This window comes from Caretta caretta, chromosome 2, assembly GCF_965140235.1.
Source record: "Caretta caretta isolate rCarCar2 chromosome 2, rCarCar1.hap1, whole genome shotgun sequence".
In the NCBI taxonomy this organism is placed as follows: domain Eukaryota; kingdom Metazoa; phylum Chordata; order Testudines; family Cheloniidae; genus Caretta; species Caretta caretta.
In genome coordinates this window covers 16,388,212-16,415,587 of record NC_134207.1, presented here as the reverse complement: position 1 = coordinate 16,415,587, position 27,376 = coordinate 16,388,212, and the positions used below count along the sequence as shown (strand labels likewise).

The window sequence follows — 27,376 nt, the reverse complement described above, 5'->3', positions numbered from 1 at the left end:
GTTTTACACAAGGCCTAACTAAAAATATAGTTTTCCTCTGTCTTTGTGCATAACCCTGACGTATCAGAGAGAGATCTGCTGTGGATGGAGGGTGGTGTATGATCCTAACTTTGTAGTACAGGCCATCAAACCGTAATTTAAAATGTAATTTGTCCCTTTCATTAGAATGAGTTTGACAGCTCACTACTGTACTGTAAATATTAAAATAGTTTCTTGAAATATTCACACACAAAGAGGGGCGTGTGCTAGTAAGCTAAGAGTGTGTGTTGTAATGCCTATATGCTAATGATCCCTCAGGTTACCCTAGACAACAAACTTAACATAGCGCTAAATAGCGATTACATTTTATTTTAATGGGAAATAAATACAAAGACGTGATTTAGAAAATGGTAATGCTTCACATATATGCTTCATTGGTTAAGAGCCGGACCCTTTAGTAGCAATATATTAGAGTGAACAAACATCTAGAGTTCCTGAGTCCATTTTGTTTTGTGGTGGTCACTATTTGTAAGTAAGTTACATTCACGTTTTAACGTTCCCAAATGTTTTTAATCAGACTATGGACTGTTTACATAGATCACTGTGAACTTTTATCACTAGTGTAGATGATCTGTTATAGGATCTAAAAAGTACAGACATACACAGATTGTGCTAAAAGACAAGTACAGAAGATATCCATAAAGGACCCAATTCTCCAGTGCTCCCTACCTTGGATAGTCATTTAGACCTGTGCAGAGTGGCTGTATTAAATTAAAAAATCTCAATTCATGTACATGGGTACAGTTTTATTCCTACAGGTGTAAATGACTATCGGAAGCTGAAGGCACTGGAAAATCAGGGTTCAAAAGGCCAGATTGTGATCTCATTTACAGACATACAAAAAAAGACACAAATGCATCAGAAGATACTCTAGTCTATGATGGTTCAATCTATTGGTCACTAGATGGCTTTAGGTAATATCTAATTGCAGCTGTTCCCAAACTGTGGGTTGCAACCCCAAATGGGGTCGTGCCATCAGCTGATGGGGTCACAGCCATCCCTACTATGCAGAGGACTCCATTTTGATCTGCACAGCATGACCTTACATGTACAGCATGTGAGAGGTCACAATGCATGGAGAATGCCATTTTGCTCAGCGTGATTTCACGTGCACCATACATATGAGGTCACAGTGTGCAGAAGATGCAATTTTGTAGAGCAAAATGGTATCCTCTCTGTGGTGTGACCTCACATATGGTGTGTGTGCGGTCACGCTGTGTGGAGGACGCCATTTTGCTCTTCAAAATGGTATCCTCCATGCTGCCTGGGGTCCTGGCAGGAAATTCATTAAAATGGGGTTATGCAGTTAAAAAGTTTGGGAACCCCTCTCTTATTGCTATTTCATGTATCTTTTCAGAAAAGATGTTCAGAAAAAAAATCTCTTGTACCTGTTGCTGCTAAACTATTATATAGTTTAAAATAAAAAGCATTTAATATAAATATTATACATAAATATATGCAGCTTTCAAGAAATTAACTTGAAATCTGAGCACTTTCACACAAATTTCAGACATACTGCAACTCACTGTGACTGTAGGACCTAATCTGAACATATTTCACTTTAAAACCTTTGCTTCCTGGTGTATATTACTAGATTGGGTCTGAGCAGCTGAATTCTACTCTGTTACAACCGTGTATCCACTTTGAAGCCATTTAGCTCACTGAGAAGAACAATTCCAAGATTACTCTGTCTTGTGATTTCACTTGGCATTGCCAGCAGCTGGGTTAAACCATTGCAAAGAGCAGGTTTGATTTGTTTTTTTCGAAGACGACGAAATTCAGTCTAGATTCAGTGTCACCAAAGCAGTTCTTGGAAGCTAGATACCAGCTGCGTTTTAATTGTCTTTGGGGAGCCAGGGAGCTCCTGATTTCTCTGCAGCAGAAATGGAAATAACTTTGCATCCAAAAGAGAATAGCCTTATTTCTGAGAGTCTTCTAGTGATGCCGAAAAGGTGATGAACAGCAAACCCATCCTTTTCAAATAACACTATGTAATATTCTCTCTCGAGGATGGTGCCAACATAAGGCCTAGTACGAAGGCTCAAGTGAGTCTTAAGTGGTGCCCAAACCTTGCTCTGGCCCTTGGTGCAGTGATTTCACCTTTTGTTGAGTAGTCATTTGCTTCACTTTATCATTTTTTAGTTAGAGTTCCTCTCTCAACTTAAATTATAACCTGTGCATGAGCAAATTAAAGGTGCAGTGTGTTATTATTTACGTACAGAGTACTGAGACAGGTTGCTTTTTTTTAAGTATCTGGTTAACATTCAAAATACATACAAAGACAAAACCAGCATTAATTTTGGCTTCATTTCCTTCAATCTCCTCTTTGATCATCCGCTGGTATGCGTGTCTTTCAGCTGTGGTAGGACTGCCTGGTGATCATGGTTTGCTCTTACATCTCAGTTCTTTTTCTGTGGACTGCATCTGTCTCAGGTTCATTCTTCATAATATGTAGTTGGCAAATGGAGGGTACTCTTGCGTTTGCTTCCAGTGTATATGAGGGACTGGCTTTTTTTCTTTCTAGTACTCAGAAAAGAAGAGTTGTCCTCCCCTGCTAGGGAGATGTAAGAGGCGATACTTTCCCTGAGGCCATAGCTGAGACAGGAATCATCCATGGCCAGTGTGTTTTCTGGTTCTTCGTTACTTATCTGCAGCCTTAAAAAAAAAAAAAGTTACGTATACTGGATTTACTAGTTTGTTAGTGCTACATGGTTGCATATAAGAAAACTCCTGGCTCACAGTTGATTGTGATCAATTCTGTGTCTCATCTGTTTCCTTAAATGTCCCTCATCACAGTAATATCTGAGCAACTTTGATGTATATAAAATACAGAAAAAAAGAACGAAAATCTTTCTTCCCAGCTTGTAGGAGAAATAGCTTGAGTAGTGTGTGGGTTTTGTCTGTGTGAGCAAGTGAATGAGGTTGTTTTGAGGAGAGGAGGGAACTGCATAGCTTATTGAGAGAAGGTTAAATTGAGGAAATGAGTTGAGCATGTATTTCTAAAATGATTATTTCTGTATGGTCATTCTCATTTCTTGTGGGAGTAGCTTTCTCTGTCCAAGCCCAGCTCCATGCTTTCATGAGCCCCTCCCACACAGGTTGACAGCATCACAGGTTAGGTGGATAGTAACTGCCTTGGTAGGATCTAGTTGTAGAGGGAGAGGTGATCTCTCAGGTGGCTAGATCTAGCTACAGGCAACTAGATTTGTAGGAAAGAGATCTCTACAGAGCATGCCTAGAGACGTGTTCTATGCTGAAAGGCTTGCTTTTTGTCTGATATTACCTACCTGAGCCTCTGGTGTGATGCCAAACTATCTCCCTCCTGAAACCTGACCCTCTTTCTCCAGTTCCACTCATGGTTCTACAAATCCCATGGAGGGCTTTGAATATTATGAAAGGCATTCAACTGGGCTCTGTATTAAATTAGGAGCCCGTGCAGAGAGCTGAAATCTGGGATAATTTGTTCATGGTGGCCTGTGTTGCTGCAATTTGGGTAAGCTGAAGCTTTTTCAGATTATGTGGATTCATTCTTAGATATAGTAGGCCAGATTCTCAGCCGGTGTAAACTGTGTGTGTATGTCTTTACTGGGGAATATCCTTGGCAGACTTCATTGTCAACCACGTTACCCATAGGAGCCATATATCTGCCAATAAGAACCTTTGGAGGCAGTTAAATGCAGCAAAATTTGCATCAGTGAACACTTAGACTGAAATGTTCAGTCACCTGAGAGATTTGGATGTCCAATTCCCCTGTTACAAAGCCTTCAGTGGCTTGGGAAATTTCAGCCTTAAGCCTTAATATTGACATCAGCAGAAGGGAATAGTTTCTTATTATTTTCTGTAATTGCAAGTATATATTTAACATGTTGAAAATAAGCATGTAGACTCAGATGCTGTATGGAAGATGTGGTACCTGTGAATGTTTTTCCAGTTGAAGTTTTTGTTCCTCATCACGACAGGCGGTTCTTGGTTCCTCGCTGCATTGTTGTTAGTGCACTGAGCAAGACAGGGTGTTGTAAGGGTACAGCACAGACCATCAGGTACCTCTGAATGAAGAAACCAATACAGGATAAGTTATCCAATATTGCGCAATAGCATCTCATTTGCCATCACCAATGTTTTCTTCACTAAATGTTCTTGGAGATGAGTGTGTGGTAAGTAGAATAGTCATTTAGACGCTGGACACTGTGGCATACAATTGTTGAATTACATTATGGCATACTGTGTTAGGTGGTTTTGTTCTTTGTTACTAGCTGTTTTATTGTAACATGCTGCTACTTATGTTTGAGCCTACTTGCTTACCACAGTTCTTACATTGCTATAACTCCAGTATAACTGCTGAGGGCATCAGACTTTCTAGAGCTAACTACACCCTTTCTATTAATGATAACACCTCTGAGCATAAGGCCATACGAGGCCTGTGCACAACTTATCTCCTACCTAAGCCCTATTTTGAGAGTGGTTGAACCTTGTGCTGGCTTTGGGCTCAGGGTGAATAGCAGCCACAGTGAGTAAAAAACAGATCTATTTGTGGCAATGATGGTATGCAGCTAAGTTCTCCATAAGCTGCACGGTCATGCAGCAGACTATCAAGGGCCACGCAGCCGGGGAGAGGTGCCCCTCCCCCAGCCCAGCCCAGCTCCACTGGAGCTGCTGGGGAGAGGAGCCCCACGTCCGGCTGGGCCCAGCCCAGCCTTGCCCCACCCCGCTGGAGCTGCTGGGGAGAGGAGCCCCTCCCATGGCCCGGTCTAGATCCACCGGAGCTGCTGGGGAGAAGCGCCTCTCCCCCGGGCCAGCCAAGCCTGCCGGAGCTGCTGCAGCCCAAAAGAGGTACCTCTCACCCAGCCCTGAGCTGCTGCGGCGAGAGAGGGCTGAGGGGAGTCCTCTCTCCCTGCCACAGCCCTGGGGCAGCCTGCATCCTTGGCCCCACTCCAGAGCTCGCACCCCCCTCCCACACCTCTACCCCAGCCCTGAGCCCCTTCCAGCATCCCAATCCCCTCATCTCTAGCCCCACCCCAGAGCCCGCACCCCTAGCCAGAGCCCTCTTCTCCCCCCCCCCCCCGCACCCCAACCCTCTGCCCCAGCCCTGATCCCCCTCCCACACTCTGAACTCCTCGGCCCCATCCCCACCACACATCATCTCATATTGGTGCACATAACAAAATTCATTCCGCACATGGATGTAAAAAATTAGAGGGAATATTGGTGCAGTAAAGTGCGTTGGGGCAGAATGGATTGAAATATACACATGGCAAGTTGATAACTATGCCGTATTCTTGAAGCTTAGTTCTATTCCTAATTAGGTTCCTGTTTGAGAAGAGCACATACAGGATTCTAGCACAGTTTAAATGTGTATAATGAGGCTTTTGATTTTGTTATATTCTTAAGGTGTTGGTATTCAGAAGCACCTTGTATCACATAGCTTGTTGAGGTTATGTAGAAGGATGTGGACTCTGACTAGGTATATCAGACAAAAGAGGGGTGTTGATTTGGAGAAATAGAGCCAGATTTTGCACTGCCTTGCCATTTGCATAGTCACTTACACCTCACTGAGGTATTTGTATGGCATCCATTATTTTACCCCTCATCATCGTTAATGCATTTAGCCTCCCAAAACCCTTGTGGGAAGGGAAGGACTGTTATTCCCCCTTTCATAGGTGGGCACCTGAGGCATAGAGAGACTGACTTCCCCAATGTCACACAAAAAAATTGTGGGAGACCAGGGATTTGAACGTTGGTCTTCCTGGTCCTAGGCCAGTGCATTCACCATTAGGACACAACATGGGTGTAAAATGCTACTATTCTGACTGGGTAGTACTTCCACCTACTCTGCTCTCATTCTGCACTGCTGTACATGATTATGCAAAAGACAAAGCGGCAGACAATCAGGTCCATCATGTGTAACTTACCCAACCAAAGCATCAACACATGTTCACCACTGTGAATACTGTAAAATATTCCAATGTACAAAGTAGAGCTGCCCCTTGACTGCTCTAACCTGTGCTAATGAATAGCACTATGTAATTGGTAAATTCTGGGGTTTTTTCCATACACTTATTTCACTATCAATTTTATATATTCTCAGAGAGGCGAAAGTCATTCAGAGACAAAATGTTGATCATTGCCATCCAGATGTTATGGATTATAAAGTTTCAGATTCTCATGTCCTTTCTTTACAGAAATATTTTTTTTTTAAAAAAGGGAAAAATCAACTAACTAAAACATTTCAGAAAAGAGATTAGTATCCTGTCAAGTTTATTACTGCTTCCTTCCACAGACTGGTCTAAAAAATTCCTTTTATCACATTACTACATCAACATACAAGTCATTAAACAGAACATTTTCCTTCCTTTCTTAAAAGTAGGCTTTTTGGCCTACACACAGTATTTCAATTTGGCCAGCATTATGCAAATATTGTGGCTTCACACCTTTTAAATGATTTCATTGTTGTTATTAATTGAAAGACTAGAACCATTTATTCTTCACAAGTATGGTGTGATTAGTTTATTCCAATCCTTCTTCCTCTTTCATTTTAAACCTTTCTGGTTTTCATATGATGTCACTGCAGCACTTACTTAACTGTGGTATTTGATATAAGACTACTTTCTGATCTGAGTTGCACTGACATAAATCTGGAGTAACTCCATTAAAACCAAAGTAGTTTCTCTGGACTGACATCAGTAAAACTGAGATCAGAATTTAGTCCATAATGATTACACAAACTTTGAGGTCTTAGGCCATATTTGCTCTGAGTTACAGTAATATAAATCCAGAACTAAGCAGCTAAGGCAATAACAGAGTAACTGACTAATTTTCCCAGCATGCACTGATACAAACAAGGTTGTGTAGTATGGTAGGTGTGAACAAGCTAATACAGTTGACACATCATTCCAGGGGGGAAACGCTGTTGTGGTGCTACATTGAACAGTGTTAGCTGTAACCATTATCAGAGTCTCGTTTCATTTAACATGGCTTTGTCTATCTGTACTGCCTGTACTCAGCTGAGCTATAGTCTTTCTTTCTGCTGGATTAATAGTGGAGGAACGGGGGAGATATGAATTGAGGTATGAAGTGAAGTAAAAAAAATACAGTGGGCAGAAGCCAAATTTCTCTTATTAATTATTATTTATTTTGTACTACAGTAACACCTAAGATCCTGAGTCATGTCTCAGGACCCCCCTGTGTCATGCACTGCATGATATCTTACAGTTGCTGGTGGAACCTATTGTGTTCCTGCAGTTACAAGTCTCAAGGGACTTACCTGAATAGTGATTCACAAGGTCCTCAAGGCACTGAAATGTTTGCCGTGGAGAGATGTAATACCAGTTATTCGGCAAGCGGAAGATCCTGTAATGTTTCACTTGCCTGTGCCGGACTGACAATGAATATAATCCTGCAGAAAGTGGAGAACCAAATGACATCAAGTAGTCACAATCCTAGGAAAACAAAGGCTCATTTCACAGACCTCTGTGGATGCTGACTAAAGCCAGAGCAGCTCTGAAATGTGGTACCACAGTAACAGGTGTGCCCTGGAAGAATCTGAAAAAGGTGAAACGACCTTTCTGATTTATAGATCTCAGATCTAGAGAGATGGAGCAGAGGGTCAGCAGTTACAGCCTTAAATCCCTGAAGGTGAGTGAGTCATTCTAAAGCTCCAACAATTTTTCCTTTATGCTTGTTGGTAGGATTTTCAAAAGGGCCCAAAAAAGTTAGATTGGAATGAGAGTCCTTAGGAACTTTTGAAAATCCCCACCTGTTTGTTTTTTATTTAATTTCTTCCCCTTGCTGTCTTTCCATGGAGCTCTGAGAATTTTTTCACATTTAATTCTTCACCCTGCACTTTTTGGAAACTCTATATTGGAGCCATGTGAGCAGGAGGACTACTATGGACACTCCCTTTGAAACCCATTAATACCATTCCTTAACAGGCCAGAGGGGGCCCTATTCTATTCATGTTCTTCTACTGTGCCCATCACCCTGCACCTTGCAAAGTTAAAAATATGCAAGGTGACTCAGTAAAGTTTGTTCACCATCCTTCCCTCTGGGTGTGAAACTTCTGTGTGTTTGTAAAATGAAAACACTTTGTGTTGCTATCAAACTTATAAATGAGCTACTCATTTGTGAGGAGGGAAGGGACCGAATGTTAAGAAGGAAGAGTACACTCATTAGAACTGAAGCTGGGAATTGCTGAGAGGCGATTTAAATTCAGGCTGGATGAAAAATTTCCAAAGAGTGTTTTGTCAAAAACCTAATTTACTGTCAAAATGTTTCACAAAGAGTCTGGTCTGAGGAAAACTCTGATGCTTTGTCAAAAACACACACATAAAAAGTGAAAAACTGTGCTCCCCAGCCAGACTACATCTCCCATGAAATACTATGGTCAGGGACACCTTGATGCATTGCTCAGCAAGAGAGGAGACCATTGTGCATCATGGGAGATGTAGTCCAGCCAGGGAGCCGAGCCTACAGAGGAGAATGAAGGTGTGAGATACCCACATAACAACTCCCCTGAGGCACCACCCAAATCAATGTTTTTTGGGTTTTGGCTGAAATGTTTTAGGTTTTAATTTTTTGACAAAAAGTTTAAATTTTCCTTAGGGGATGAGCCCATTTTCTGACCAACCAGTCTGGTGATGGAAGGATGGTCAGAAGAAAATGTCAAGTGTTTAGTTTAAAACAAAACAACCACACAGCTAAATAAGAAGTGTGTTTAGTTACTCTTTATGTATTTTACGTTCCTTTCCACCCCCACCCCCAACCTTTGTGCATCTTTGTGGACTGTGGCAAAGGGTGGGACCCTTTTGCCCATCCTTTGGGTCTTCCTCTCTGTTTGAAATGCCTTGCGACCTTGGGGCATTTTGGGTGCTACAACCCAAATAAACAATGTTTAAATGTTTTGTATGTGCCAGTGATTAGGGAACTCTCCAAAGCCGTAGTTTTCCATGTTTCCAGCACTGCTTGTTATGTAGGTGATTGCTGAAGATGTTGCACTGTGCAACATGTTGGGTTTTTTTATTACATATGGTTTAGAATTCTGGACTGATGTGTGTGAAGTGAAAAAGGCAGAGAATTAAGAGCTATGGAAAGCCCAGTTGAAAGGAGATGTCGCAGTCTGAGATGGGCAGGGGGGAATGTTATGTTTTCTCACCTTTCCTGGTTTCGCTCTCTCTAATCATGAAGGAGCCAACCTTGGTGTCAGGAAGCTGTAGAAGTTCCTCTGCTTTTTCTCTTCCCAGCCCTTCAAATAACCAACTGTGAAACAGGAAAAGAAGTTCTAAAATGACATGGATGAGAAAGAGAGCAGCGTGTGGCCCTTAAAGTGCAAGACTAGCTAGAAAAGTGACTGCAAAAATGACACTGTCACCTTCTGCAGTTGCTTTCTTAACTATTCCCAGGATTATTTCTCAGTTTATGGGGTAAATCTGCTCTTCTCACTCATGCCAGTACTTTCATTAAGAATGGCCCTATAAGAAAGGGAAAAAACCCTTCAAGCTTGATTAATTTGAAACACTAACATTTACTAGTGTTAAACAAAGTCACTGAGTTTAAATAACTAAACCTCTTATTGTTGTGAGTCATTACCCACATTTATTAATCCATGGACAAAGGTGTAATTATTCTGCATATGCTAGGTCAGATTCTGATCTCACTTTACTCTGGTTTTACACCAGTCTAATTCAGTGGGCTTTACCGGAGGGAGAGTAGAACCAGGCATGCCGATTTTCTCTACCACCTACTGTCAGGTATCTAATACCTTCGGTAGGAGGCTTCAGCACATGCTTAGCTATAAGCATGGGCTAATTCCCATTGAAGTCAATAGAATTTAAGGACATGCCTAAAGTTAAGCAGGTAAAATGCTTTGCTAAATAGTGACAGACTTAGACAGATGCTTTAATGGATTTCCTCAGTTGGGGCTGAGGGCAGTAACCAACCTCTGAACCTTCAGTATCTATTCTAATGTGCAGGGATTCACTTCTTGAATGATCTCATTAGCCTTTTGAAGTTTCCCTTTTATTCTAGTTGGTCTGTTTTTCATATGAACTCCAGTTTTGTCTCAGACTGAGTTTTCCTTCACCAGGGGGGAATTCACCCCTGTGCAGAAGACCAGCCCAGGGACCCACTCAAGCCACATTGTCTTAATTGAGACTTAAATAGTGCATAGGCCTTGTGCATAGCAGTGAATTTCACCTGAGTTCTTATAAGTTGGATCTTTTTATCAGTATCTTAAAATTCGAGATGGGCCCAAAGCTCGCAGCTTGGATCCAGAAGTGGATCAGAAGTTTTTCTGCGTGTTTGGAACTGGAGTTTTGCTTTGCTAAAAACAGCTGCTAAATTTAGATCTGGATTGAAATATCCCCAAAGTGAAAAGAAATTCAGATGTAGATATTTAATTCAGGTCATCTCTGCTTGACGTAGATTTTCCTAGCAGACTGCTGGTGGTGGTGGTGGTGGTAGTCGTTGTTATTATACTATTTGGATTATGATAGTACTTAGGGCCCCTAATTAAGGATGAAATGTTGATACTATAAACTATGGTATGTGTGAAATAACAGCACCTGTAGTTTTGGAATGCTGTGGAGAAAGCATGTACTCACCCATGGTAAACTTTTGCTACGCATTTTCCTGGAATGTAGTTTTCTCGACCTGTAGTGAGGGAATGGACTCTCCACCAACCTCCTTCACTGTCAAAGCAAGAAGATGAGTGTGGTCAAATGTGTTTGGGGAGCCTGCCTTCATTTTAGAAACATGCTAAGGCAGAAAATGGGCTAACATGCAATATTTGTTAACTAATCTGAGTAATCAGAAACACACGCATAGATCTACGTTTCTTTTGTTCACATTATTTCATCTTCTAAATCTCACTGTTTGCTGCATTATTGTTTAAATTGGTCACAGAAATAAGCTAAATATTAAACAATAAATTTGTTCCATTTGCTGCTTAAGTAGTGAAACCTATTCCTGTAGTCAAAAATAAGTTTCCCATATTGAACATCTTTATTACAGCTAGAAACAGAGCATTAGTAAAGTCTAGTTGGAGATTGGATTTACAGTCTAATAGGACTGATTTACAGCCCACTGTAGTCAGTGGGAATCTTTTCATTTACTTCAATGAACTGCAGGTCAGGCACTGACGAATAGGACGGCCTGGTGGCTGAAGCAATAGAACTGGGAGTCGAGACACCTGAGTTCTTTTCCCGGCTCTTCATCAAACTTTCTTTGTGATCTTGGGCAAATCACTTAGGCCAGGTCCACGCTACCAAACTATATCAGTGTAACTACTGAAAAATCCATAGCCCTGAGCGAAGCAGTTAAACCAACCTATCCTGCCACGTAGACGGTGCTATGTCAGTGGGAGAGTGTCTCCCGTTGACATAGCTACCGCCTCTCAGGGAGGTGGATTAACCACGACGACAGGAGAAGCTCTCCCGGGGCGTACAGCATGTCCACTAACGTGCTACTGCAGCACAGCTGCAGCGCTGTACATGAAGACAAGCCCTCACTTACCTGTGTTTCAGTTTCCCCATCTGTTAGAAGGCAACAGCGATATTACTTCTCACGGGGATGGTGTGAAGCTTAAGTCGTTAATGGAAGGGGTTACAGATATGATAATAACGATTGTTTTCCCCCCTTGTTTTCTGAGGTTTTGTATCTCTATTGCAACTGTGAACTGCATGCAATTTGAAAGTTCTTTTAGAAGGTTCATCACAGTGCTTAGAGTGAAAATCAGCATTGGGCTCTGCCTTGCTGTGTAAATCAGCATCGCTCTGTTGAAATCAGCAGAGATGTGCCAGTTTACACCAGCCTAGGGTCCAGCCCTGAGTGTGTATGCTGAGAGTGAATAGAACCCACTGAGAATAAGAAAGAGGTTCCAGTTTTTGGCATTCTTGTTACTGTCACGGGTGAGCAACAGTGATGGCAAACCTCAGAAGGTTCAGTTTGGTTCAGTAACCCTGCCCCGAACTCGATTAATTACCTGCATCACCCAAGTCTGTCAATAAGGGCTGGAAATCTCAAGGCTGCAGGGTTTTAGTGTGTGAAATCTTTGGGATATCCTGTTTCTACGTGAGGTAAAACATACCATGAGAATAACTTTGCTCGTGGTATTTTCACATATCCTCTTATTATCCAGTTAGGCAAGAATAATTAAAAAATACCCCCTCAGTCTCAAAACCTTGCCCAGAAAAAAGTCTCTCCTGAGTAGACTCCTATTTCTTCTTTTATCCAAACTAGGACCTCCACCCTGAGTTAACTCTGCCCCTAATGAATGATGTCCAGGGAGTGAGCGGACTGTGAGGGGCTCTAAGAGGTTGGGGTCTGTCTCATAGTGCATTTTCCAACTGGACCCCAGCTTGCTCTTGATGAGCCAGTTCTGGCTGGGGGAATTCTGCCTTGAACCTTCTCACCCAATCCAAGGAAGATAGTTTTCAGCAGAGTCAGTTGTTGTGGTTTCTTCTCTCTCCCCCCCCCCCCCCAGTCTCCTCAACAAGCTAATCTCTCTCTCACCCCTGCATAAGTTCCTCAACCCATAGTTCCTGGCTCTTACCTCAGAGCCTTTTGATAATAGGACTTCTTGCAGTCTCCCTTCTGTCCATTTTTGTTTCTGGGAGCAGTTCCTCCCAACAGTAGCTCCAGCCTCCGGGAGGTATGGCAGTGCCCTCCATTTCCTGCTCCTCCTTTGATGAGGATCAGCCAGTTAAGCTGGAGGTCTTTTTCCAGGTGCAGTGGGCAAGGGTAATCAGCCAGCCAGTAAGTCAACTGCTGGCCTCTGACCTCCACGGAATGGTATTCCTTATATCTTCACAGGGGCCAATCTGGCACTGCTTACCTAACACTGTTAACCATCTCCAGTTACTAGTGATCATTACAGGTAATCTATTCTGAGTAGATTCTGTGTTTTGTATTGCTGCCCTGACTCATGCAGATGATTACCAGCAATGTTTTGAGTCCCAAGTGAGTGTGGTGATTTCAGCATTATTCCTTGTGAACTGTCTCTCCTTTACAGAGTTGTTTGAATAAAAGGCTTAGAAAAATATCATAACAGGAGCAATGTGTGCAGCATAGAACGGTTGAGTTTGACCTGGCAGCTCTCCTGTCACTGCTGCTCTAACCAACCTAGCGTCTCTCCTTTTCTTTCCCGGAGAGGTGTATTTCTCGAATGACCTGAGAGAGACTGTACCTCCTGCTAGTGTATGCATACCCGTAGCTCTCATTAACATCCACACATACCCCAGCGGGGAGAATAGATCTTCAGTTTAGGAGAGTTGTGCCTATTTGCACAGAACATTGCAAGGTTTTTTTCTGCACTATACCTGAATCAAAACAGGAAGAGAACTTTCCATTTAATGCTTACTTCGGCACTTGTTGATCAGTACATAACAGACAAACATACAAACAAAAATATGTGCTACGTGTATCTTGTTTTCAAAGTTCCATATTAACAGTTAGACTGTACTATATACTATATGAAGCATATGTACAGTGTGTATATATATATGGGCAGGATCCTTAGCTGATCTAAATCAGCATAGCTATTTTGGGCTGGAATCTCCAGTCTGCTGAGACCATTTAGCACTATTTACACAATGATGGAGAATTGCCCTTATGTAGGGAAACATTCTAGCATCAGAAAGCTGGTGGAAGCTCTTCCACCTGCTATGCCAGGGTCCCTCCCCTGATATGCCCTTCTCCTTATGGGACATCCAGGGTAGGGCATGATCCAGATGGGGAATGGTTGACAGAGCACCACGACCCAGATCCTCCACTGTTGTAAGGTCCTTTGTACCACTCATGAAAGTTAGAGGAGACTGGTTACTTCTCTAATTTTTGTCAGGACTGGGTGGACAAAGATCAAGGAGCCACAGCCAAGTTCCTCTGGCTGCCACTCTCCACTACTTCTGAAATATGGGCATAGTGGATCATCAGGATTATTGACTTCAGTTTACTCCAGCTGAGGATCTGGCTCTATATGTCTTTGTGTGTGGGACGAACTGTCTGTATGTCTGTAATACATTAGGGAAGGGTCGGAATGGGACCTGTAAGTCTGCATCCCTCAGAATTCTGAGAAAGTGATGAGTAGGATCTGGATCCAGATCTGAAATTCATGGCTCAGGGTAATCTCTATCTGAGGGTCCAAACAGGCGTCTAAAGTCCAAAGACCTTCAACCTATGGGAAAAGTTTGGTTAAGGATAAAGAATTTTTTCCTTCCCAACTCTAAAATTGGTTCAATTTGGTTAAGTACTCAAATGCCTATCCAAAGCTGAATTGGTCTCATGCAAGTAATCCCATTTTATATCCTGCAGGATGAGCCCACATTTTAGAACTGGGCCCTGTACGTTGACTCAGCACCTGGAATTTCCCATCGCTCAATCCTGTGAGGTGCTGGTGGCCTGAGTTACCAGTGGGAGTTAAGCACTCGCAGAATCGAGCTCTATGTGAGTGCCTGAAAGGAGGCGCTCCATCTGGAACTGCACATTGAGCAATAAGCAGCTTTCCCAGCAACAATAGGCCTTGAACGTTCTCCTGTTCAATAGAAACAAAAACCACAGCATTCGTCTAGCATCAAATGCATAAACCAGAAGCTGTTCCCTATCTCACATCAGCTGTATCAGGGTTAATTTAAAAAGGAACAACTTACTCTGATATCACACGTAGTTTTTCTCCTGTGTGAAAAATTGGCTGGCTTATATCCGGGGAGGGATAATCACAGAGGACAGCAAGGATATCGCTCTCCTGACCTAGGGAAAAGATGAAAATGTAATTTTTTAAAGGATTATAAAATTCATAGCTAGGGTGGATGTCTTCAGAAAGTCACCCTCAAAACCTACTGTACACCAGTATGAACAGGAGCACCTGTAAGTTTGTAGATCTTTATTTACTTCCAGTTAGCCAAAACCTTCTGCAGACTGACCTTGTTTAATAATTACCATATGGAAAGAAGAGACTCAGTCTGAAAGTAGCAAAATGAATAAATATGCATAGTATTAGGAAATGGCCTCCTTTGAATAATACCATCATGCATGAATGGCTTAAACTACAATATGAGTAATGCTGATGATCAGGTGTATTATATTAGATAAAGGCATCTTTCATTGCGTTATGTCTTTACTAATATTTTCAAAGGTACAAAAATAGATTCCTTAAGTGTAGTAAGATGGGGAACTTTTCATAAAATAATAGGAAACCAGAAAATCAGTGTCTCCTTCCTATTACGTTTATGGTTTGTTACTAGACTGAGTAACTAATGGGCTGCATGGCGCTTCTACCCCCCCCACACTGCAGCTGTCGTGGTGATGGAAGAGAGGCTTTTTCATTTTAAAAAAAGGAAAAGTAAATTTGTGTGGTTTCCTCATTCACGCACAAACATAGTTCTGAGAACTGAGGTCAGAAAGGAGGAAGTTTGGGAGGAACGTCCTGCACCAGTCCAGAATTGCATTGCAAGTGAAGCAGGAACTGAATTTACGCTCTGTAAGTGTTCACATCTTCACAGGGCTGAACCCAAAATGTACCAAGCTTCTACAGCTCCCAGTGAGAGGCTTCTCAGGGCTTCCTAGGATCAAACTCTTACTGGGGATCTTTCTGCACACGGTGCTGATATGGGGATTGATGCGCTGGCTTCTTCCAACATACCCCAGAGTTCAGGTTTCCTGAGTGGTGGAAATTCTGCGTGGAGAAAGGTGACAGTGGAAGGCAACTGCAGTGCCCTCTACTGAGGGGCCTGGAGCCAGCCAGAAAAGCACTAAGAGGTGGGGAGAGAGCGGCATGGTACATTGTGACTTCCATTGGAGCCCTGGTGGTAATTTAAAATTGCTCTTTGGCAAAATACCTGGCGAGGGTGATGATGGTGCAAACACTACCTGCTCCCCTCCCCCAACCCGGGTCTTAGCAGCCTCTGCTGGGTTCTGGCAGGGACAATTTGTGCCCATTTGCTGTAATGGGGATTGCCTCAAAACCAGTGTAAATTACAGCTACTGACCATATTTTCAAATAATGTGATGTGACAGTATTCTTTATTTAACAACGACAGACTCCGCTCCCTGGCCTGTGGTGCGCTTGCTGTCTCAGTTCAACTTTGCACAGAAAGGGATTACAAGAAACAAAGTGCATTACGGGAATGGAAAAGGAAGGTCACAAGAGTGTGCACTCGCACACACACCTGCATGCACACACACACTTCCTGCTAGGTCTGTTTCTTTCTAATTCCTCTTTAGATAATTTTTAACCCACACAGTGTATTAAAATCTGGGGCCAGCATCATGAACCAAGGCCAGGAGGGAGTTGGGCTGGCAATACCACTCTGCAAATAATCCTTCGTAATAATGACAATTAATAATATTAATGGAAGGCGAACCAAAAGTAGTGGGCTTTGAGGAAGAGGGATTTGAAGGAGCTGAGAGAGGTTATTCTTATTCTTATATTACTGAGGCTGGTGGGTGGGGTACCTTGCTGGATTGAAAATAATTGAAAAAATCAATGATTTCTACATCAGTTTTGGATGGATATTTGTTCTCACACCAGAGCCCAGGGGAGAGATGATCTGTTTAGTGGATATATATTTAGGGGATGCTTCAGCGAAGGACAGATTGCCGTTCTATAAGAGTTTGGCCCTGTAAACCCTCACGTTTGGAAGTAGCCCTGTTAGGCAGTTAGGAGCAGTAAGGTTTCTTAAGGATAACCTTAGGTTCTGCACAAGGATTCTTCTGCATAGGGACTTGCAGAGTCAAGCTCTAAAGGAGGAACGAATTGATCAACATGTTGCATGTGTGTAAATGGCATCAGAAGCTTCTCGTGCCAGTGCCAATGAGTTAAGTGGGGTGGGTTCCCCAGGATGTGCTCTTGGATCAACTCCCAGGTTTTAGCCTAGTGTAGTATGCTTGATATATTGTATAATTTTAAAATGATACTAAGAGCTGAATGGGCCTCGGGTGACCAGATAGGAAGTGTAAGAAATCAGGACAGGGATGGGGGTTAATAGGTGCCTATATAAGAAAAATCCCCCAAAATCAGGACTGTCCCTATAAAACTGGGACATCTGGTCATCCTAAATTGGCCTCAAATTACCTTTCTGTTATGCAGCAGAAGTTCACAAATCCCGATGTCTGTGAAAGGCTGCCTTGTACATTAGTCTTACAAGACCTGACTTAGTGTATATAGTGCATAATGTAGAATCCTCTTCAGGAATGGCAGAGAAATCATAGAATATCAGGGTTGGAAGGGACCTCAGGAGGTCGTCTAGTCCAACCCCCTGCTCAAAGCAGGACCAATCCCCAACTAAATAGATGCAAGGAGATAAATTATAGGGAAGAATACACTGATACACTGAAAAATGCACGCTGCTGCCCTGAACTACCAAAGCAAAGTGACAAGTGACAGTTCCAAATTAAATGGCATTTGCTTAAACTGGTTGCATTTTATGAAAGTATCTTAGTATCACATTTTAAAATCATGAAGCTATTCATGCAAGGTTTAGTTTCCATACTGAGATATGTAGTGGAAAACTAACTGTTCTTATCAGCCCTTCTCGCTTGCTTATGTGGTGGCCTGCATTCTGCTATGCACCAGGGGTGTGTTACTTTGTCTCTAGGCTGCAGGATCTGTACTTATCTGACATACTCTTTTGTCTTCGCAAAAAGAAAAGGAGGACTTGTGGCACCTTATAGACTAACCAATTTATTTGTCTTCTGTTAAATTAAAAACATTAATTTGCTAGTTCTGAACCGGGGGGTGTGATCATAGCACCAGCTACATCCTTTTAAAGTGCCTGTGTTTACACTAGAGATGGTACAAAATAAACTAATTTATCTGAACCCTCCCAGCTGCCCCCCCTATTTCACAAACATTGGGGTTCCATTTAAAATGAAATCTGGATCCAAACCTTCCTGGGTTTTGGTTTTGCAAAACCAAAATCACTCTTGGGTTTGCCAGTGGCTAATTCAAACACTGGTACTTCAATGCAGGGACCATACAACCCATGCTTCTGCCCCTAATCCAAGCTCTGAAGGGATCTGATACATTTGGCCCAGCCCCACCCAAAAAGCTTTTGGTTATGTCAAACTAAAACCTGAGTGAGGTTTTTGAAACCCATCCTTTCCTTAGCAGTTTGTTAGTTATATAAGAAGTCTCTAAAATGGAACAGTCCATCAGTTACAAAGAGAAAATCTAAGAACAGAAAATCTATTTCCACTGAATCAGGTGCTCTCTCTACAGTATTTATGCCCGAATACATGGTGCATGATTGTTTTAGATACCTATATCCAATGTTCCCTCTAATTTTTGACAGACCATGTGCACAAAAAATTTCTTCTGTGCAAATTTTTGTGCGTGCGGTGTTTCACTGTGTGCACGGGGTTTAGGATCTGTGTGCACACACGCACACAGCTTAGAGGGAACAGTGCCTATATCCCCTAGATGTCTTGTGAGGCATGAAGCTAAAGATGAAATATTTTAGGTTACGTCTATACTGTAGCTGGAAGTCAGCTTCCCAGGCCGGGTAAATGGATTCATGTTATCAAGGCTGCAGGTAGCACACTAGAAATAGTTGTGCGGATGTTGTGGCACGAGCTTTGGTTAGTCACGTAAGCTTGGATCCACCCGACCCCCGGCTCCTAGCTTGGGTGGCTAGCCCAAGGCTTAGCCAATTCTGCAATGGCCACACCGCTATTTTTAGCAGGCTAGCCTAAGCCCCACTAGCACAGGTATGTGGTCCGAGGCTGGGAGACTTATTTCCAGCCGTAGCATAGTCATATCCTTACCCTGCTCAATAAGGACTATCTTGTGACTTGCACTATGCACCCATATATGGAAGTAAGGGGGCATAATACCTGTAACATCCATGCATTGGTTACCTAGACACTGGGGCAACCTACACACCAGCAGATTTCCTCTCTGAAGTAAGTGGGCAGGAAGGGGCAAAGAATGGGCAAAGCCTGGGTTCCACACACAGTTGCCAACTTTCGCCTGGTAAATAAGCACCCTGACTTTCACAATAAGCCAAAAATCAAGCTAATCCCATTTCAAAACAAGGCCAAAACAAACCAATCCCTAAGAATGCCAACACTCTATGTGACTCGATCCCCCTGGTGTGCAGTCTGGGACTGTGGTGGGCCCGCTGTGCACCCCTGACTCTCTCCCTCCGCCCCCCGTGCCCCCCCGCTTGCCAGAAGCCGATCAACAAAAAGAAGCAACAAGCCAAAAACTAGTCAACAAGCAATTCACAAGCCAATGAAGCCAAAAACAGTCCCAATTTCAGCATTTTTTCACGGGTTTGGCACACCCACACCCTTGCTTTCTGGCTGGCACAACTCAGTTGGCAACATCCTGCTGGCACAGGTTGGAGGAAGCAGGGGAAGAATTGTGACTCAGAGGTGCCTGCTAGAGTAATGCCACTTATGCAATACCCCTAGCTTAGTGCTGTGCTTAAAATACAAGATCCTCTGTTGCTTGCGCATTGAGCAGCACTAAAGCTGGGGGCGGAGGGAAAGTGTAGGGGTATGACCTGAGTGCAGGTCCGAATGGGAGGGAAAACTAAGGATCAGAAGACAAAGGTTATCACCTCAGAACAGCTAGTCAGACTCAAAGTAACGGTCCACTTTGCCTTTCCTTCCTCTTCAGTGTTCTTTCCTTCACCCTTCTGTTTCATTCCTTCACTTTCAGCATCACTGGTGTCTTGTTGAAATGAGCCAGGATGCAACATTTTTTCCAAAGTATTTAAAATGTTATAAAATTGTGGACCGAATCCTGAAACCCTTTACTCCATTAAAACACCGACTGAGGGAGAAATTCAGTTTTTGGCAATGTGAATTTATTGTCTGAAAGATGCTGGATTGCCAGCCATAGAGACTAAGGGCCTGGTCCAATGCCTGTTTCAGTCAATGGAAAGATTGCTGTTGACTTCCATGGGCATTGGATCAAGCCCTAAAGTCCTGGGTGTATCCACAGAACAAGTACAGCATGGTCAGTAACAATGCAAACTTCACTGCCCTACCTATTCAGTGTTCCCCAATGCCAGCCTGAAAGGACCGTGATTATGAGAGAAAGAATAGGTCATTTTTCAAGGCCATTCAGTTCTTGCTTTCTGTTGGGAAGACCAACAAGGGCACTGAATGGAAGTTGGACACCTCTGCAAAGAATTGGACTGGGACTGTCACCTCATTTCACACAGACCACGAACCCAGTCATCTGACAGTAACAACTTTCAGTAAGTATCAGTCTAAACTGGATTTGAACTGGGGACCTTCCTCCTTATGCCATTACCAATCCCCGAGCTGCTCAGCTTCCCAAAACGTCGATACTTTAGACGTGCTGGTTCTTGGCTCGTGCTAAAAATAGTGCTGGAGCTTCTGCCCCTCTTGGCCAGATTGATCCCTTGCCCCGAGGAAGAACTGGCACATAGTTGGGCCATCCTCGGAGAAGCCCTGGGAAAGGAGTATGACTCAGCGTCATATTTGTTTCCCCTACTCTCTTTTCGCACCTGAGGGGGGTGTAATTTTCTGCATCCCTCTATAAGACTAGCTTATTTCCCCCTTATGCCAGCTGGCCGGCACATTGTGGCATGTTAGCTCTGCCCATTCCCCACCAACTTGCTTGTGGTGTGGAGTAGCAATGCCACGAGTCTCTTCCCCCTCCCACCTGGACTCACAATCCAGGCTGCATAGTGGGAGGCCTTATACATTTTTTTCCCTGTGGGTCTACGTAGGGCCAGTTGACAACCTAGCCCCCACCCCACCCCCTTTGGTAGCTGCCGTCCTTGAAATGTGTCATTGCTTCATATAACTTTTAGCAGCATGGAAAGTTGGCTGCATATTAATTTTGGTGCAAATGTTTGAAATGATCAGTGTGAGTGCAGAATTATTATTATTAGGATTCCCAGATTGGGATTAAAACCAACAAAACCTGAGCAAAGCAAAATGTGGGAATAGGTTTTGTAAAACATGCACAGGAAATACCCAAAATGTGCAATTTCTTGTTTATGGAGAAGATCCGGGCCTCCTGAATTGTGGGAAGCTCATCACAAAGAGTGCTACTAAAGGGCAATTGTTTTTAAAAATTAATTTTTTAAAAAATGACTCCTAGAGAATGAGTTCTAACTCACCTAAAAGTAAACACCTTATACTGTACACCTCCGGTCTTGCATAGCACACTCAAACATACTTTTTCATATGTCAGACCAGTGAATAAAAATGCATATATGAATGTACCATGGGCTTCCAGTAACTTTTTTCCTCAAAGAAATTAAAAAGTGCTTACCAGTTTGGGGTGGCACATTTATTTCTGCCGAGGCTCTTGTTGTTTTCATAGTATTTCCCATTGCTCTCTTTATTTTCATCAATGCACTTCAGAACTAAAACAAAGGAGACATAAAAAGGGGATTCAGGATAGCACCCACTGTGCCAATGCATAAAAATGACCCAATTTCAGACTCTCAAGTTTTTATATAGTTGGCTTTTGAAAGCTGATGTTTTACATGCATTTGAGTATCTATTTGCAAAACTCTCACCACTTCGGTGCTTTTATCAGGGGAATAGCAGAAAACCACAACTAGGGAAGTTGCTAAGAAGTACTGTACAAAGCAAAAGTTTCCATTACCACTACCTTAGCATAATAGGAAGTCAGAGCTAAACGGTGAATATATACTCATGTATTTTCTGTTTGTATGTACTTCTCAACATTTGGAGTTCTGAAGTGATGAAGCAATTGATTAGATTGACGTATCTGTTGTCAAAGCTGGCTTTGATGTTTCATTGCCAAGTACAGGAAGAATTGTTTTGCAGTTTCCTTTTGACGCAATTCTGGTCTTGCTGTAGGTGCTCAAAGAAATTAAAAAAAAAAAAAGAAAAGAAAAAAAGAATGGCTCAAAAATTTTCTGATTCTGAAAGGTCCCATAGTAACATAGGAATTGCCAAACTGGACGAAACCAGGATCCATCTAGTCCAGTATCTTGTCTTGTCAGTACAAAATGCTTAAGAGGAAGATGCATGAAACACTGCAGTGAGCAGTTATGGAACTTGGCTGTAGAAAAAGTTCCGTCTAACCCCTATATAGAAAGTTCCTTTGTGACCTGTTATAAGAACCTACCTAGAACTGAATAGAATAGAACCACCATTAGTCAGACGTTGGCTTATGTTACAGCCTAGTTTCACAGTCAGAATCGTTAAGTAATGCCTTGTTTAAAATAGAACAAAACAAAATGTCCTGACACCATTACCTAAAATCAGATGATTTTTATCTCTTTCCGTCTGTTAGTCTGAGAAACTGACAGGATTGGCCCTAACAAAATCCTAAGCACAGTGCCTACTGTATTTACCAAACAGTCTGTGAACTGTGCAGAAGAAGCTGATTTCATCGATCTTATCTACATTAGGTATTTCAAAGACACCTTAAATCTTGGGGCCACAGTCTGCTGACCATACTCACAATCGGCTAGATTTAGATAATCTCTCATTTTGACCAGAAATTCCGTTCTCCCTCTCAGATTTTGACTAGAAATTCCATTCTGCTCCTGAGAGTCCTTCTCAGTGAAAGTTTCATTGAAATTGATATGTTTCCACTAAAAGTTTGTTTTGACACATCAACATTTTCCAACAAAAGACGTCAAAAAATTCCCGGCAAGCTCTACTCCTAAATCACTTAGACCCTAATGAAAATTTTACCCTACATCTTTAAACATATGAAAACTTTTTAGTCTCATGACTCTCATTCACTTCAGTGGGAGTTATGTTGCTTAAACCCCACATTAAGATATGTAGAGTGTTCTTGAATGTTCAGGTTTACAAATTTTGGAAATGAAAACAGTTCACTTGAGCTGTATGTAAGACTTTTGTGCATAGCGACGAATATACCTCTTGAATGTAATGTGCACATTAGGCAACTGTATATTCTGCTGAAACTAAGAACATATGGCCAGTTTCTGCATCCTTCTTAGAATCTCAGAAATGTAGGACTGGAAGGGACATTGCTAGGTCCTCTAGTCCAGTCCCCTGCACTGAGGCAAGACTAAGTACTCTGTAGACCATTCCTGACAGGGGTTTATTTAATCTGGTCTTAAAAACCTCCGAAGATGGAGATTTCACAGCCTCCCTAGATAATTAACTACCAGGGCTTAACTACCCTTACAGTCATAATTTTTTTCCTAATGTCTAACCTAAATCTCCCTTACTTCAGTTTAAGCCCATTACTTCATGTCCTGTACTCAGTGGGTAAGGAGAACAATTTATCAACCTCTGTTTTATAACAACCTGTTACGTATTTGAAGACTTATCATATCCTCCCTCGGTCTTCTCTTCTCCAGACTAAACAAACCCAATTTTCTCAATCTTTCCTCATCAGTCATGTTTTCTAGACCTTTAATCATTTTTATTGCTCTCCTCTGGACTCTCTCCAATTTGTCCCCATTTTTCCTGAGATGTGATGCTCAGTTGAGGCCTTATCAGTGCTGAGTAGAATGAAAGAATTACTTCTCATGTCTTGCTAACAAAAGTCCTGCTAATACAGTCCAGAATGATGTTTGTTTTTTTTGCAGCAGTATTACATTGTTGACTCTCATTTAGTTTGTCATCCACTATAACTTCCAGATCCTTTTGTGCAGTACTTCTTCCTAGGCAGTCATTTCCCATTTTGTATTTGTGCAATTGATTATTCCTTCTAGTTTTCAAATTATTTCACGAGTAGCCCTTCTGAGATCAGTGGGACTACTCACCTATTCAGGTAACTGCTCAGTGAGGCTAAAGTTGGCAGAACCTGGCGTTTAGAAAACTAAAAAGTTCTGAACGTAAAGTTTTGTGCATTCATGCAATTAGAGCTAGGTTTTTATGTCACTACAGCAACTTTTTACAATATATCTCAGTGACATTTTCCATGTTAAATTTCACTGCCACTAATGACAGTTGTTTTAAAATAAATAAATAATTTGGGAAGTGAGTGAAAAGTTATGACGCTTTCCCACAATTCACTTATCCAAAGTGCAAAGAGCAGCCCTTGGATTTCAGTTCATTTGGCACACAATATTGTTTGCCGTTATGCACTTATCCAGAGTAACGGCACATTTTGTGCACTTCGGGGCATGTTCCAAAGCTCCTCTTTCCTCCTAGGCATTTGAAAATGGGAAGGGAGCTGTTCAGAGGGGACGTGTTTGTGTTTTCAAATTGCTCCTGGATTGTACCGCAGCTCCCAAGTTGTATTTTTAAGTAAGTTCAAGGGAGTCCAGAGTATATGGGTAGCAGCCTTATGTAGTATTTCATTCATCTAAATCAGTGGTTCCCAAACTTGTTCTGCCACTTGTGCAGGGAAAGCCCCTGGCGGGCCGGGCCGGTTTGTTTACCTGCCGTGTCCGCAGGTTCGGCCGATCGTGGCTCCCAGTGGCTGCGGTTCGCTTCTCCAGGCCAATGGGAGCTGCTGGAAGCGGCGCGGGCTGAGGGACGTACTGGCCACCACTTCCAGCAGCTCCCATTGGCCTGGAGCAGTGAACCGTGGCCACTGGGAGCCACGATCGGCCGAACCTGCGGACACGGCAGGTAAACAAACCGGCCCGGCCTGCCAGGGGCTTTCCCTGCACAAGCGGCGGAACAAGTTTGGGAACCAGTGATCTAAATAAAGGGTGGTAGACATGGTTCTTCAGTACATAAATGGATTGTGCAGATAAATAGTATGTACTTACAAACAGTGCGCTGCATCAAGATATAATAAGCTAAGCTATTTTTCCTGAATTTTGCATATAACATACACCACTAGAAGACAGGCAGAAAATTGCATAGCAGCACATATTGTGGCCTTATGGATGAGCAGATTCTCTGTCATCTAACTAAATGCCTATGAAACTGTAATTGTTTAGCTGAAATTCACCCGAGAGTGGAGAGTCTACTCCAGACATTTTGTACCATATAAACCCTGTGTAAGCTTGGTACATGGGCAGAGCAAACACACAGGGTTCCATCCCCTATGTGCTATGTTGGCAGGTTTCTATGCCCGTCTCAAAAAGGATGGCACAGAGAGGCCTACTGGGTAAGGCGCGATTATAGAAGCTATGCTTACATGGCTCCAATGGGCCAATATCCTCCATAGGGAAGTGGAGTTGCTGGAGCTGCTATTTAGGAACAGGACTGGGAGGACCTCCTGGGTCATCAAGTTGTCCCCTGCTATTGTAGGCAACCCTGTCAAATGGTCCTGTTCATAACCTGTTCAAACTCTTGTATTAATCTCATTTCAACCCATAGGCATGGTAGCCACTGAGGTGCTGCACTGATGCCACTTAGTCTGTCTGCAGGTCTAGGAGTGGCTTTCCCCACACAGAGACCAATTACTCAGGCTCTAATGGGAAAGTTTGAATTTCACCATAAGAGCTGCATTTTCAGTCCCATAGCCTTCCTTACATCTGCAAATAATTGTGGCCACAATTTTCTGAAAGCACAATTCAGGTTGCTTTGGCATTTTGCTTCTTGATTGCACCCACAGCTCAGGTATTTAAAGACCTACGACCCCGATCCTGCAGTTAGCTCTCCGTATGGTGCCAAACAGAGCACCTTTGACTTCAACAGGGCTCTGTACAGGCACAGGGGTCAGGCCATATCGAGCTCATTGAAGGACTCGGGTCTTAGCAACCTAAATTGTGGGCCCAAATAATTGTGAGCACAGTTTTGTACCAAATATTTGCAACTGCAGAAATGGATCTAAATTTGGCTCAAAATATATGTACCATTCGGTTTTTTTCACAAACAGTATCTATTTTTAAGACAATGTCATGTTGGGGTACTTCAATTAGTGTTGCATATCTGAAAGTAGTCTGCTTTTTCCCAGAGATTTTTCAAAGATATATTCAGAATGCCCAAGAGATATTGCCCAAAGCAAGAACTTGACTAATCCCAGTTCTCCAAGGAAGTTGCTTACAAACGAGCACATTTCAAATGAAGAACTCCATGGTTCATCATTTATAATATGCTGGGTGTTTTTTCTCCATTAACTGCTTATTAAACCCCTGCATCTGCAAAGAAGTAATCATGGAAAGTGTATGGCTAAATCCCACACATCTTTGGGAAACATAGGGGAGTGTGTCACTTTTATTCAGCACACTCATTATTCCATAACAAATACATTTGAAACAACACATTTTACTAGTTTGCACAAATGGTGAAATCCAAGTACCATGCAAAACACAGAGAAACCTCATTTGTGAATCCCTGACAATTTGAGTTTAAGAAATGAACCTGCTGTTATATCTGTGGTGTTTCTCATAGGTTATCACATGCAAACGTTTGCTTTACCATTGGCCATCTGTCTGCCTCTCATTTTATTTTAAGATTTTTTTCATAGAAATATATAATTTACGCTCATTTCATGTTTCAGAGTAATAGCCATGTTAGTCTGTATTCGCAAAAAGAAAAGGAGTACTTGTGGCACCTTAGAGACTAACCAATTTATTTGAGCATAAGCTTTCGTGAGCTACAGCTCACTTCATCAGATGCAATTTATTTGAGCATAAGCTTTCATGAGCTACAGCTCACTTCATCGGATGCAACTTTATGCATCTGATGAAGTGAGCTGTAGCTCACGAAAGCTTATGCTCAAATAAATTGGTTAGTCTCTAAGGTGCCACAAGTACTCCTTTTCTTTTTGCTCAGTTCATGTTTACAAACACCAGCAAGGAGAGGGACTAGATGATCCAATGGACCTTTTGCATCTCTCTCTTTGATGGCTTTTTATATTTAAAGTCCAAATCCTGCACTGGTTACTGGGACAAAACTGCCTTTAGCTTGAATAAGGACTGGAAGGTTTGGCCCAGTATGCAGAGAATGCTATTCTGAAAGCATCAGAGAAATGATTACCTTTAAATGCTGAGCATGGTATTCCACTTTGCAGGATGTTTCACGAAAGGAGCAGGCATGATGGAGTTTTCATGTTGCTTGCAGTATCTAACTGATCAGGTTGAGAAGCAGCCAGCCTAATGAGAGTGTTGTGAACTTCACCCTATCATGTAGAACGGCACTTGCCAAACAGGCCACATACTTCCTCTGAGAGAAATAAGGAAGGCATGAAGTGTTTGCAACAGATGTGGTTCCTGTTGCTTTCAAGGTGTCAGTGACACTTTTTCTGTGGGCTGTGGAAAACAGGGAGGTTTTGAGTATTTAACACGAGGGTCTGTTTGATCACATAATGAAAATGATCAAAATAATCTGTGTTTTATGCTAGTTATACATAAAGTGCTGTTCTTGTTTTCTTAATGCATTTATCCAATACAGTTCAACCTCCAAAGCCTATAGCTTGTTTTCTGTAAGGTTCTGCCTTTTCTTGATCTGCAGTTTGGGAGGCTGAAACACAAAGCTCTGCCCAAGATCAGATGCTGAGTCTCGC

The 27,376-nt window shown here is 42.4% G+C and overlaps 2 protein-coding genes across 3 annotated transcripts in view; one reads left to right on the top strand and one right to left on the bottom strand.

The window, feature by feature from the left end:
• The window catches only part of TG (thyroglobulin), a 208,697-nt gene that overhangs the window by 125,690 nt on the left and 55,631 nt on the right, over window positions 1-27,376 (top strand). The gene's annotated exons all lie outside the window — the stretch shown is intronic.
• On the bottom strand, window positions 333-27,012 carry SLA (Src like adaptor). Of its 2 annotated transcripts, none has more exons than XM_048841696.2 (8): window positions 26,851-27,012; window positions 21,284-21,377; window positions 14,676-14,775; window positions 10,635-10,721; window positions 9,188-9,291; window positions 7,301-7,432; window positions 3,953-4,085; window positions 333-2,694 (listed from the first exon to the last, which is right to left on the bottom strand). In XM_048841696.2, the coding sequence occupies exons 2-8, from the start codon at window positions 21,360-21,362 to the stop codon at window positions 2,475-2,477; spliced, it is 855 nt and encodes a 284-aa protein (XP_048697653.1). In that variant the 5' UTR covers window positions 21,363-21,377; window positions 26,851-27,012; the 3' UTR covers window positions 333-2,474. The 2 variants fall into 2 exon arrangements, with proteins under 2 accessions (XP_048697653.1, XP_074981022.1); XM_075124921.1 differs by lacking the exon at window positions 26,851-27,012 and adding an exon at window positions 21,629-21,960.

What these genes read in the sequence shown, in the direction of transcription:
- SLA (XM_048841696.2), bottom strand. Translation starts at nt 21,362, where the DNA reads ATGAAAATAAAGAGAGCAATGGGAAATACTATGAAAACAACAAGAGCC. An exon ending in AAATGTGCCACCCCAAACTG is followed by an intron (nt 14,776 to 21,283) that starts GTAAGCACTTTT and finishes TCTTTTCCCTAG; the next exon opens with GTCAGGAGAGCGATATCCTT. An exon ending in AGAGAGCGAAACCAGGAAAG is followed by an intron (nt 7,433 to 9,187) that starts GTGAGAAAACAT and finishes CACTTTCTGCAG; the next exon opens with GATTATATTCATTGTCAGTC.